The 13547-nt window shown below is 42.7% G+C and overlaps 1 protein-coding gene across 7 annotated transcripts in view; it reads right to left on the reverse strand.

Moving 5' to 3' along the window:
* Positions 1-9771: 9771 nt before the first annotated feature.
* The window catches only part of RAPGEF2 (Rap guanine nucleotide exchange factor 2), a 171397-nt gene continuing 167621 nt past the window's right edge, over positions 9772-13547 (reverse strand). For all 7 annotated transcript variants that reach the window (XM_052690324.1, XM_052690321.1, XM_052690326.1 and 4 more), the window contains 2 exons: positions 13027-13332; positions 9772-11775 (listed from right to left, as the gene is read on the reverse strand). In XM_052690324.1, the coding sequence (XP_052546284.1) occupies positions 11750-11775; positions 13027-13332 (332 nt within the window). In that variant the 3' untranslated portion in view covers positions 9772-11749. The remainder of the gene's footprint in view (positions 11776-13026; positions 13333-13547) is intronic.

A 13547-nucleotide genomic window follows, 5' to 3' on the forward strand; every position in this document is an offset into this window, starting at 1 on the left:
GAGTGCACTGCTTTAAGCACTATTTCGGATTAAAGTTGCCACCTCTCCACTCTCACCCCCTCAAAAAAAAAAGTCCTTTCTTAAAATAGAACAGGTTCTTCTGAATTATTTAGCATTTCATATTTGAGGATTGAAAAATATATTCTTACATTACCCAGCATTAACATGATGTCTATATGAAGGATTTTGTTTGAAGGCAAAAAATTTATCCAGCTTGCAAATGAACCTGCTGATATATGCTACTTTGGAACAGCAGCACAGCTTTTTTAAGCCTCTACAGAGATTGGCAGCTGCAGACATTCAGCTTCCATGCATACATCACTAGCTGTGTGCATGGAGACATACAAGTATGAAATGAAGTCACCCAAACTCGGCTGATGTTATTCCACAAATCTAGTCCTTGAATGTTGGAATTAATTATCAGTTAACAATTCAAAGAAACTTTATAAAAATAAAGTTCCTGTGCTAATGCCAATACCAATGAGAAGGAAAAAACAGATTTATTTATTTATTTTTGATGGCCAATATCCCACTAAATCAGTACTGTTTTTCTATTCTTAAAGTAGGTTATAGTCAACTGGTACAAGTGCATGAAGCTTCCTATTACACAATGAATCTGTTCAGATAATAAGTACCAGCTGGATCCATCCCCGACAGCAATAACAGCCTGTAGAGCACAATTATAATGTAACAGATTGTGAAACAGAAGAGATGGCCTTGCTTATAATAAGGCCCTTATGTCAATACAGAAAAGAGAGCTTTGCTTGTACACAGTGCTTGTGGCAAGGCCCTTTTGTTAATATAGTAAATTTTCTCAAAGGTGAATTCCCTGAAAATATTGCCTGTGAACAGTGAAGAAACAAATTCTTAGGATTTTGATTACATGCACAAATGAGGGGCCATTTGGGCTCATTGCTGAATCCTGATGACACACAGGATAGGAAAGGTTGAATATCTCGCCCTGTTGTTTGCCAGCAAGACCAGTCTTCAGGAACCTGGAATCCCAGAGAATAAGGGCAAAATCCAGAGCAAAGACAACAGAACTCCTGGTGGAAGGGGATCAGGTAAGGTAATACTGACCTGGCAGACTGGATGCGTCCAATTGCCGTGATGGGGTGTGCATGTTAATGCTGAGGGAGTTGGCAGAAGTCATCACAAGATCACTTTTGATAACCTTTGATCAATTGTGTCATTGGGAAGAAGTGCCCAAAGACTGAAAGAAAGCAAATGTTGCTCCTGTTTTCAATAACGGCAAGAAGGAGGGATGGGAGGAAGCACAATTGCCAGCCTCATCTTGATCACTGGGAAGATGACAATGCAGCAAGGCCTGGAAATCATTGCCAGACATGTGAAAGACACAAACATCATCGGCAGTAGTCAACATAGTCAACACGAGTTCAATAACTTGATCACCTTGATAAACTTCTGTGCTGAAGTAAATAGCCTGAGAGGTGAGAGAAGAGCAGTGAATATTCCTTTTAAAGCTCTTCTCACACTCAGGGTCCCTTTCCTGCGTGGATGCAGCTTTAATTCAGAACTACTTTTCTTTCCACACTGAGGATATTTAAAGTGTCTCATCCCCTGTGTCTCTCTTCCTGGACATCAGGGAGACCTTTAGCACTGTGACCCTTCAGATCGTCACACAGAAGCTGCTGAAGCACTGTGCTGGGTGAGCAGAACATGACTGCACTGAAAACTGGCTGGACAGCCAGGAGCAGGGCATGGATATCACATGTAAAAAGTCCAATAGATATGCAAAAAGTCCAATAGAAGACCAATAATTAGTGGTTCAGGACTGGCTCCAGTCCTGCTTAACATCTTCATTAATGATCTGGATGATTGGCAGAGTGCACATTCAGCAGTTTTGCTGTTGACACGAAACTAGAAAGAGCGGCAGACGCACCAGACAGTCATGGTGCCTCCCAGAGAAACCTCAAGTGGCTGGAAAACTGGATGACAGGAGCCTCACAAAGTTCCTCAAGGAGAAGCAAAAAGTTCTGCACCAAGAGAGGAACATGCACCTGCACCCAGCTGGAAAACAGCTTGGCAGAAAAGGATGTGGAAATCTCAGTGGACACATATTTGAACAGAAGCCAGCAATGTGCCCTACCAGCAAAGAAGGCCAATGGTTTCCCGAGCTAGATAAAGAGTAATGATGCCAACAAGTCAGGGGAACACAGTGCTTCCCCCGCTGATGAGTCTACATCTGGAGTGCTGTGTCCAGATCTGGGCTCCACAGTACAACAGAGACCTGGACATACAGGAGCAGATATAAAGAATGGCCTGAAAGGTCCTTTTATGAGAGACTGGAGCATTTCTCCTTGAGGAAAGGTTAACACTGAGCTGGGCCTGTTCAACCTGGAGAAAAGAAGACTCAAGGGGATCTCATCCACATGTACAAATACCTGAAAGGGTGGGTGCAAAGAGGACGGAGCTGGGCTCCTTTTAGCAACACCCAGTGCCAGGACATGAGGCAACAGATGCAAACTGGAACGCAGGAGGTTCCCTCTGAACACCAGGCAGCTCTTCTATGCCATGCAGGTGCTGGAGCCGTGGCACAGGCTGCCCAAAGAGGCTGAGGAGTCCCTCCTCCTTGGAGATCTCCCAAAGCTGCCTGGACACGGGCCTGGGCAGCTGCTATGGGTGGCCCTGCTGCAGCTGGGGCTGGGACTGATGGACCTGGCAGCCCTGCCAGCCTCAGCCATCATGGGTTTCTCTGCAATCTTATACAAACCACTTCACAAGTACTGCATGCTTTTAGGAAATGGAAACACGTACACAGGCTAAACATCATTCGAAAGGAATTTGCAAGCATAGCTGTGAAAAAGACTCTAAATATCAACACGTAACTTAGATCTATGTATCACAATGTGCATAAATGCAAACGGTTTAAATTAGCTGATGAGGAAGGCTTTTATTTAAATCCCTCACCATGTGGGCTCTCTAAAAGCCATTTTTCTAAGCCGCATTTATGCTTGATTTTGAGATCTGTTGGGCTGTTCTGCTTTTGGCTGATTTCGAAGTCGTCAGTTCAGACACAGTGGGCAGTACCTCCCAGAGCGACGTCTTTCTTGTCCTGCAATTGGCAACGCTTACTGTGCATCTTCCTGAACTGAAAAGTAATTGCACATGAAGTCTTTTCTTCTAAAATCAGTGACTGAATAGTCAAGCAGAACACCAGCTTGGGAGTAAAGCTTGTTGGAACGCTGACTTGTTTGCAAATGCCTGTATACCAGCTCTCATCCAACACAGCCTGCAGACCTCCAAGAAACCGCCAGTGATGCACTTGTGGCCGATAAAGCAAGTTGAAGACAGCCCCTGCTGTCAGCTTGCATGATTTTGTTTTTCTAAACAAGGCTCCCAGCATTTGGTGCATGTTTTTTCCAAAAAGCTCCAACGTCCAGATTTTTGCTTTCCAGTTCTGATAGTACAACAGAGACTGAAACACGTTTTGCAAAAGCATGTTTTGGAGAAGATAATTGCTCCTCCAGGCATTATTACTGAAGAAAATCCATATTTATTTTTTTTTCACCCTCATCATGCATTGCATCTTCACCTGAGTAACCAAACTTATCTGCACAATATTACTCACATCCCTCTGAAGTATCAGAGCATCCCTCAGACACATTACTTGCATTCGTACCACATACAGAAAATCATAGGCAAAAGAATGCTAGCCTTCAAATCTCAGAAAATCCATACAGTGGACAAGGATAAAAAGTGTTTTATTTCCTCCTACAATTGCTGCCCTGTTTTTAGGTCGTTTCTTCTGATACTGGTGCACCAACAACATCCAATATATACGCCTAGAATGACCAAAAAAATTTGAACTGCATGTGGCCTGCACTTCATTCACATCAATGAATATATAACAGAAAGCCAACGCAACTAAAATAAGTTTGAAGACACCAATACCTCATTCCAGAAAAGAGACTTGAGTTGCAGAGATTACTTAATAGCTAGTGGCTGTATTTTCCTGCCATAGGATCTCCTTTTTGTTGCAATAAGATTTTCACTTCTCCCTCCCTCCCCCCACCAAGATTTCTATAAACCATTTAAAAGAGAGATTTCACTCACTGTGGTCACACAATTCCTCCAAATGTGGGCAGAATACTTGTGCCTCCAGATCTTCCACAGGTTTGAAGGCAGGCTGCTCAAAACTGAATAGTAAAGGTATCAAAGTTGGACTCTGTAACAGCTGAGTAGGATTATGGTTAGTATGGTTTAGAGCATCATGTTCTTAACTCTTCCATTCTCCATGGGCATGCTGATCACAAACAACAACTTGGAGCTGGCCCACAAGAACCACATTGGTGTTTTTTGGGCTGTAGATAACACACATAAGGAAAACTAAATGAATACAACTCCAGTATCTCATTACGCAGCAAATGGTGCCTCTTCAAGTAGTTAACACGTGTGGGGAAAAGCCTTCTATAAAAAGCCAGCACTTCTTCTAGTTATGTTCCTATCCTAGTGAAGGAAGAGATTCCATTTCATTTAGAAACTGTAAGAATTGCAGGGTTTCCCAGCAGCAACGTTAGGAGACGAAAGAGGAAAGGAATGAAATCTTTAGGTATCAAGAGCCATGTAACACTTTTACAAGCAGAGAAACCCCCAAATAGCTTTCCAGGCATCTCCAGGGGCTGCACAGTGACACAGAGACTCACCGTCCCTGCGGTTGCTCTAGAACTGTGTACAAGTGGCACTGAGGGACGTGGTTGGTGGGCACAGAGGGATGGGCTGATGGTTGGGTGAGATGATCTTAGAGGTCTGTTCCAACCTTAACGATTCTAGGAAGAACTGGTCTATTGTGCTTGTAAAAGGTGAAACTGAAATAAGTATGCACGTACACATTCTGCAGACCTTTGTAATACCAGAGTTTTTAGTCATTCCATTACTGTTTTTCTTCCCTAGGTATAAGGCCATGTAAGAGGTCGATAAATTTAGCTGAACTCTCATCTTCAAAAAACATAATTTATTGTAATAGGAAAAGAAAAGCAATGTCATCAGAATGCAGCATTCTATTAAGTGCATATTTTTAGCAGATTTGTGAAAGGTATCGATTGGGTACATCTGGCCAATTCCATGTTCCTAAAATCCCAGCACATTTCATTTATAAAATAATAGCTCAGGTGAAAGAAGGTGACCTTCACCGAACAAGCAGCGCTTTTTAGAAATGATTTACCTGTGTATCTACTGCTCAAGAAAGCTGCAGAGATGTTTGTTCTGTTCTTTTAAATCTTGGCAATGCTGAGCATGCTTCCAGAAAGAAAAATTTTTCCTTTGTTGGGGAAATAAATAAAAATTAACATAGATGTTACTTTACAAACATGCATTGCCTTTCTCAAGGGGCCTTCAGTCTAAATTATGCACCGTATTTGATGTAATAAGCAAAGGTAAACAGCAGGGAGGGGACCCAAGGGCAGATTGTGCTGACAACACATGGAAAGCTCAGATATTAAGCAAATACTGGTGGAGGTTAAATAAATGCACAAAGATTCCAAGAAGAACAGTTGAAGGGAGATGGGAAGCAGTGAAATAACATATAAAACACTAACCTGCAAGCCCCAAACAGCAGCCATGGCAATTTGTCTGACACACCAAGGTGAATAAATCTAAGGATCACTGCTGATGACCATGTTATGCCAGCCCTGTGTCCTTGTCCCTGCATGGACTCTGGGTGTCAGGGTCTTGCAGCACACTGGAACTGGGACATGGCACCTGGTGCCACTGGTGCTTGAACTGCTGTCGAGCAGCTTGCTCCACACGATGAGGGGACATGGCCACTCTCAGTAGGCCAGCAATTTGCATTCTTCCCCCGCCTCTTATTTACATGCACTTTCAGAGAATCAGAAATCCCTCAAAGCTGCTGCTTTCAGCCATTTCACTGTTTTTGGGTGAGCCACACCAAGGGGTGACCTTAATGAGCACGCAGAAGGGCTGAGGGCAGGACCTTCTCACTTTCAGAGCATGGGTTGCTACAGGGTGAGCCAACCCAGACTTTTTTGCTACAGAACAAGTACATAGCAAATAATATAGTCCTTGGGTTCATCCCTGGAACAAAACATGACTCAATTTTCCATCTCAATGAAATTATCTTATCCTTTGAAACACTGGATGATGCAGCTGCAATGTCAGGGAGGGGGGGAAATAAAAGGATTGCAAGGATTCTAACATTTGCTTACAGAAATATTGCAAAAAACAACAAACAAACAAACAAAAAACCCAAAACAGCACACTCATTTTTTCATCCTTTCACAAATTAGCATGTTTTCTCCATTCGCATTAAGCCTGGGGAATGCCAACTCCACACTTCATGTTCTTCGTGTTGCAAACAGGGACTAAAGAAAACCTCCTGCAGGCAGTTTGTGAAAAATTGAGAATTATAACTGTATAAGCCAATACTTTCCAGAGTGCTGGAGAAAAATTCAGCATTCCCCTTCATAGCCATGTTATAGAATTAAGATTGGGAAGACCACTAAGATCATCAAGTTCAACCGTCAGCCCATGCCTGGGACTGTTCCAGACCACATTCCTCAGTGCCACATTCACACAGTTCTTGAACATCTCCAGATGGTGACTCCACCACCTCCCTGAGCAGCCTGCACCAGCACCTCACCACTTTTTCCACAGAATCACAGAATGGCCTGGGTTGGAAGGGACCTCAAGGATCATCAATCTCCAACCCCCTTGCTACAACCTCCAACCAACCTCCCTATAATACTAGACCAGGCTGCCCAGGGCCCCATCCAATGTGGCCTTGGACACCTCCAAGGACAAGGCATCAACAAGAATAAATTCTTCCCAATGTCGAACCTGAACGTCCCCAGAGCAACTGGAGGCCATCAGTTCTCATCCTGTTGTTAACATCTGGAGGAAGAGGCTGATGCCCACTTCTCCATAAGCTCCCCTTCAAGTAGTTGTAGAGGGCAATAAGGTTCCTCTGAGCCTCCCCTTCTCCAGACTAAACAGTGCCAGAATTGTTCTGTGTGTCAAGAAGCACCCTGACAAGAAAATGCCCTGCCTACTGGCCAAAATCACTGGCAATTACAAATGAGAACATGCCAAGGTAAGCCCATCCTAAGTGTCAGGTACAGATCAAGCACATTGCATCAATGTTCTTCAGCACAGGGAAAAAGCTGCTTGTGACACTTGTACGAGAGGCAGAGGAACGGAACACCAGCTGGGATTAGGTGCAATGAATTTTTCAGCAGTATAGAGGAGATGGTCAAATATCAATCAAAGCTATTAAAAGTATGAGAACATGCTGATCAGGACAACACTACAACCAAGCAGAAGTTCACAACAAAGAAGGAAGAAAGGCTAACCCTGAAGGTACTACAAAACCACCACACACTCCTGCTTTCAGTTAAACCGTGCAAACTGAGGATCTCCCACGTCCCCAAACCTGACAACTGATTCATAAAATGCATGAGCAAAACATAATCCAGAAATATTCCAAGAACAAAAACAACAAAGCATGATATCCCAGGAGCTCAGAGGCATGCCAAGATTTAACAAGATGCAGAGTGTCCAGCACCTGCGACAGAAGAACTCCTTGCACTCAAAGGAAAAGCCAAATCCTGGGAAACAAAGGCAAAATTGCTGCAATCAGGCACCTAACTCCCAAGCCAGCAGTTGTAACCACACCAAAACCATGTCAGCATTGGGTTCAGACAATTGAAGTGAACGGGAAACCAGCTTATCCCCCAGCTGGTTGAATACAGAGAATCAAGTGGGGAGACGTTTTGAAAGCATTTGTCCTCAAGGTAATCACTGGATGTGCAATAAGCCTTTAAGGGAGCTGCGCCCACAAGTGATGGCATTTGGGGTCCCTAACATAAAGATAACATGAAGGGAACTACAGACACGTCTTCAAATGCCTGTCAGAAGTTAGAAAATGAAATTAAAACTGACTGCACTGCTGCTTTATGGGACACTTGCTGATGTTTGCAAGCCAATCCCCTACAGGGCAAGCGTGATGCTAGGTGCCTAAAGATATTATCTCACTTAAGCTATTCAGAAATTATTAGAATTTGTAAGCTACCCCAAACCAGCTTAAGTTGCTGTATTACATTATACGTCACCAGAAAAGGGGGGGAAAGCAACTCATCGGCTCCTTAACATCTGCAGCATGAATGTCCAGGAGCTGGAAACTATCTTCAAGGAAGCACAGGAGATACAAGATGTCAGAGGCGTTAAATAAACCTGCCACGTGCCCTTTTGATGAAGATCCAAACAGAGAACTGCACCTGAAAGAAGGCTTCTGCCTGTCCCTCTGAGAGCTGGCCATTGGGAGTGCCAGAATGGAGTCCTTCTATGAGCAAGTGTCCAACACCTGAAATGAAGGCTGCATAGTCCTGCAGGGTCGCTAGCAACACCAGTTCTGCAACCAGCTTCTGGAATCTAGAAAGCAGCACGTTTTTCTTGAGAGAGCATATATTGGTCAAACACGATTAAAAGCAGCAGAACGAGTGTAACACTATGGTTAATTGTAGAGCTTTGTGTATGTAGACAAAGAAATGAATCACAGAATCGCAAGGCTTGGAAGAGACCTCAAGAGATTGAGTTCAACCCCAAAGCCTGAGCTTGCCCCGTCTGGAAGTACTTCTGGCTTTCTGAACGTTGAAGTGTCACCTCCCGGCATTGTTTCTGGAGACTGCACACAAACCACGTCTGGAGAGGAAGGAAATGGGTGGTACTGTGCTCTGCACAGAAGCAGAGAGGCTATGTGAGCAAGCAGCAAAGATAAGTGACAGGAACAGGTTAACGGGAGGGAGAACGAAGCATCCGAAGAACAACGAGGCATGAGTGATGGAAAAGGGCATCTGTGCTAGAAAGAGGAAAAGCAGCTGAGGACACCCTTTCTTAGCCAACAAAGCACTTAAAACCAGCAGTTTTGGTTATACACATTAAAAAAAATATAGCCAACTATGCAATATGCACAGACAAGTTCCCACTCCTGGACTACTCAAGTCTGACAGGGACAGGATGAACCTAATACCACAGGAAGAAAAAAAGAAGGACAAGAAGGAAGGACAAGAAAGAAAAGAAGGAAGGACAAGAAAGAAAAGAAAGAAGGAAAAGAAGAGTACTATTTAATCTAAGAGAAGTTTAACGTGACAATAATGTTAGCATTACCTTTCGACTGCTGGGGCTGTGGCAAAGCCGTCCATAAAAGCAGCAACAGAAGCCATCTTGTCCCAAGACCGAATGTCTGTCAAGGGGGTTATATGAGGGTTCCTGAAATAAGTAAATTAACTAAAATAAAGCATGCAAACTTCTTCAGATGGCCAAGGTTGGACACTGAGTTGAGTTTAACATCAACTTTTATTACTGAGGATGCCATTAAGCGGCCTATGTTACTTGAAATACCTTCTTCAGGCACAACTCACAAATGGATTATTTTTTCCTCCTCTCCATGCACATTCTTCACTTTCACACCACACAGAGTATGAAACCAACACGAGCCTTCCTTTATAACCATTCACATGCTACACATACGTAAAAGCTTTCCTATAGGAACTCCTCTCTCTGGCTCCCAAACTCTTTCTGCTGGGGATACACAACAGTCGCTCATTCAGCAGGACGCACACAAACTTCCTCTTAATTAACAGTGGCACAAGTGTGTATCAAGAAAAACTCCACGCTGATGGTTTGCCCAACGTCACTTGGCAATGTCCCTTTAATATTAATACACAGAGAAGTAAATTTTTTTCATAAATTTGTTCAAGTATGTGGAACAATGTAAAATGCATAAGAATCAATATGGACATCATTAATGTTATATTTATTTATTTTCCAGCTTCGTACAAACTGGATGTAGAAGCATAAACATAGTACATTTCTACCATTTTCAACAAAAATATAACCAATATGTACAATTATTGTATTAAAAATACAAAAGGGATACAGACTCCACCAATGTCTTTCTAAAAGACATACAGGTACAAGTAGTATCAAAAGTATGAGGAAATCACCAGTTAATTGTACATTCTGCACTTGACATCACAGAGCGAACTGAGATTAGCAGTCCTATGGTCTACAATTACTTTATGCTTATATAACATTTGTGCAACTTGTGATAGAGCTAGGATTTTGTATTTCTATATGCACATGAGGTCCATAGCCTTGAGAATAAAACTGGCAAATAATGCATATTGCATGTAAAATTACAAATGCATAATTGACAACGTGATATATAAGCAAATAGACAAAAGCTATGATTACAGGAGAGAGAATTAAATAAAGCACTGACATTTGCCTGATACAGTGAAAAAACACTGCATTTTGATCTTTAAAAGTTGAAGTTATTTACGTTTATCTACTGATCAATATGATCAGCTGAGTTCAATGGAAAAAAAAAAAATATCCAAGACCAGCAGTTCCTCACATTTGAGTACTACTCGGATTGGCAGCCTTCACTTCTCCGGAGTCTGTGCAAAAACAACACAAAAATAGAGGGGAGGGTCATTTCAGTCGTTATAGGTTAATAGCAGCTGTGAGCAGGTGGTTGCTACACATTGGCCTTCTCTACACATGCAGTGTTCCACAAAGCCATTAACAGTTGTGACTATTTCTGCATTGCAAAGGCTGGCGTATCTAAAAAGGTTATTCTTCTTTACTTAAAGGCTTGTTTATCCCCCTAATGCCAAGTCAATAGATGGAGGCTATTAAATCAATATTAACAGCTGTCAGGAGCTGTGACATCCCAGCTTGCCTTCACTGCAACGTTATCCAGTTAATTTTTCTCGTAACATACCTACTACGGAGTAAAAAAAAAAACAAAACAAAACAAAACCAGAAATCATATATAACTTAAAGGTGAGGTTGCCATCTGTCTCGTTAGAATGGGATACTCTGTTTTGAGCACGCCGTCCTGTATCCCACAAGGCACAGGTACGAGGCATGGTGTCCGCCGTTCCTTCGTTGGAGAGCTGTAGGCGCACGGCTCTGCACTGATCCTAGACCCAACGCCATCCCCGCTAACGGGCACGAGTCTGGAAGCTTCCAGGGTGGGGGATGCACTAAGAGAGAAGCTGGATGGTTGGGAACCTCTGCCTTCCCTTCTGCCCTGCTCAGCCACGCGGCAGGTCGATGCTATCTGGGAGCTGAGGCTGGCAACCCTACTTACAGGTAGGAAATAATACTGTAATTACTAGGCAGATGCAGGATTTGATCTCGGAACGTACAAAACTGTAACAAAGGCATTGTAAACAAGCAAATAAGCACTGCCTCCTTGAAGGATTTCAATGCATTCCACTCTTGGTAGGTTAAAGGCCAAACGTAAATTGACAACTAGCTTATCTCATTATCCCAATGAGACTAAGTGCTAGGATCACGATTAAAATTGAAAAGGAAGATTAAAAAACCCTTCCAGGCATTGGGAAGTGCAGCCAGAATTATCATCTTGCTGTGATGATCTTGGAATTTGGAATGATACTGTGTGATGTGGCAGACAGCGACAGTGGTAGCTTGGAGATTGCTGCACTGTGCATTTCAAGCAACACAGTTTGAAAAGTGCCAGGGCGATTTCTTCACAGTATTTCACATGCAAAGGGGAGAGGGGACAGAAGGGGGGTTTGAGGGGGTGGGGGTGGAGGAAGAAGCCCCATGCTGCTTTAAGGCAGGGAAGGAGGCAAACAGGTCCACCATCCTTTAACTATAGTTCCAAGGCTCCTATTCTAGGGACGTCTTCTTGTGCTCTCCTTTAAGGTGGTTCACTCTGGATCCAGAAAAGCCCCAAGTCTTAAACAGCAGAGACTTGTTCATCTTCTGCAAACACAATAAGACAGGGGAAAACATCATTTAGTTCACGTAGACAAAGACTGCGACTAAATGAAACAACCTGTACTGTGTTCACATGCTTTCTGTCCCTATCAGGTACATTAAAAAAAGAAAAAAGGAAAGAAAAAAAAAAGACTATCTGAATATCTCTACATTTCAGGTCTCATGAGAAGCACTTCTCTGAAATTTTATTCTCAAAGAAAATAAGACAATTGCTATTCTGATCTAGGTGCAGTATTCTCAGGTCAAGAATGTGACAGCTACTCCTAAATATCTAACAGCTTCATAAAGCATTTATTACGTTTTTCCTTGAATGTATCTGATAGAAGTCACCATTTCCTAGTGGAAATTTTGAATTTTGCCTTAATTTTTGAATTAAGGTTGCATAAAAATGACCGTGGCTTCCATTGTCACTGGTAAAACACAAAATTCTCAAACTGCCACAGCAGTTCTGAAAGTTTGAGGTAATTCTATTAAAGGGATCTCATCTTTTTTGTCATGTTTGACTGCAGAGTTCATGCACACAGAGCTTTAGTAACTAAGCAGTTAGGGAGGGAAGGAGACAGCCTTTCTACCATTAGACATGACAAAGCATCAAAGATTCAGATGCATGACTTGAGCATTACCCTGCTTAGGCTGCAAGCATCTAGCTCTGAAGATGCAATCCAGCCACACTTACACTCCACAGAATAACAGAAAGACCACGTGCACATGGTCTTTATATTGCAATAGCTGAGCTAAAGCATAAAGACTGGCAAAGCAAGATAGCAAAATCATGTGAAGCAGTTGGTATGGAAGACCCAGCAATGGGAAACTCCACAATGTCAGAGTTTCAGCTACATCACTGAGTGATTACCCATCTGAACCCCACCAACGATGCTCTCTGGGTAGGCATTTGTAGACTGAGATATATATTGTGAGCTAGTGCCAAACACTGGATATTTTCAGGGCTGCCAGCTCTTTTTACCTGGAACGTAGGCACCTCAAAAGAAGCTGCCTAAGGCAACTGCTTGGTTGTCTAAGATTCAAGGCACATTCCAGATTTTAAATGATGTTTTGAGTGAACTGAATCCTTCCCCTTCAAAAAACTAAACAGATGGCAAGGTTTGAAAGATGGAAAATCAAATTATAGCAAGAATTTCTACTGCAGTAATCACTTGCATAATCTACCCTGCGACTGTGAAAACAATGAACACACTGGCACGCAGCACACTTAAAATTTAACAATTAGAAATTTACCATCTTCCTCTGTGGGAAACCCTTGAGACTGATAGTGAGTAAGACGTGGATCTGACTCGTTTGGTTTGTGCCACTGAGGTTTGCTCACAGGCCTGCTAGTTGAATGGCCATGTGACTGCTGCTGCTGAGCTGACGTCCCATGGGTCTCACACGTCCGTGCCACCATTCTAGACCTCTGAAGTGCTACGTTGTAATCCGGAGGCTTTCTAGTTGGATGGGAAACACCTTCTGCAAACTCAGCAATGGGTATTCCGACATAACCAGGAGGAGTTGGAGGTGGTTCCCGATACCGACCTTCTTTTCGTGCTGCAAGAAAAACAGATCATTATGAAGTGGTAAGACGAAAACTGCTCGAATTAAACAGTGAGAGTCCAACACTGATCAACTCATGAACCTGGGAGGAAAAATCCTGAAGAAGGCTGAAAGTTAAACACTACATAGTACATAATGAGATACTGAAAAATAAACCATATGAGAAAACCAAAAATATATAACATATGCACGATCCCATTATTCTTCCA

The sequence above is a fragment of the Tympanuchus pallidicinctus genome, unplaced genomic scaffold (genome assembly GCF_026119805.1).
Source record: "Tympanuchus pallidicinctus isolate F22 unplaced genomic scaffold, pur_lepc_1.0 scaffold26, whole genome shotgun sequence".
In the NCBI taxonomy this organism is placed as follows: domain Eukaryota; kingdom Metazoa; phylum Chordata; class Aves; order Galliformes; family Phasianidae; genus Tympanuchus; species Tympanuchus pallidicinctus.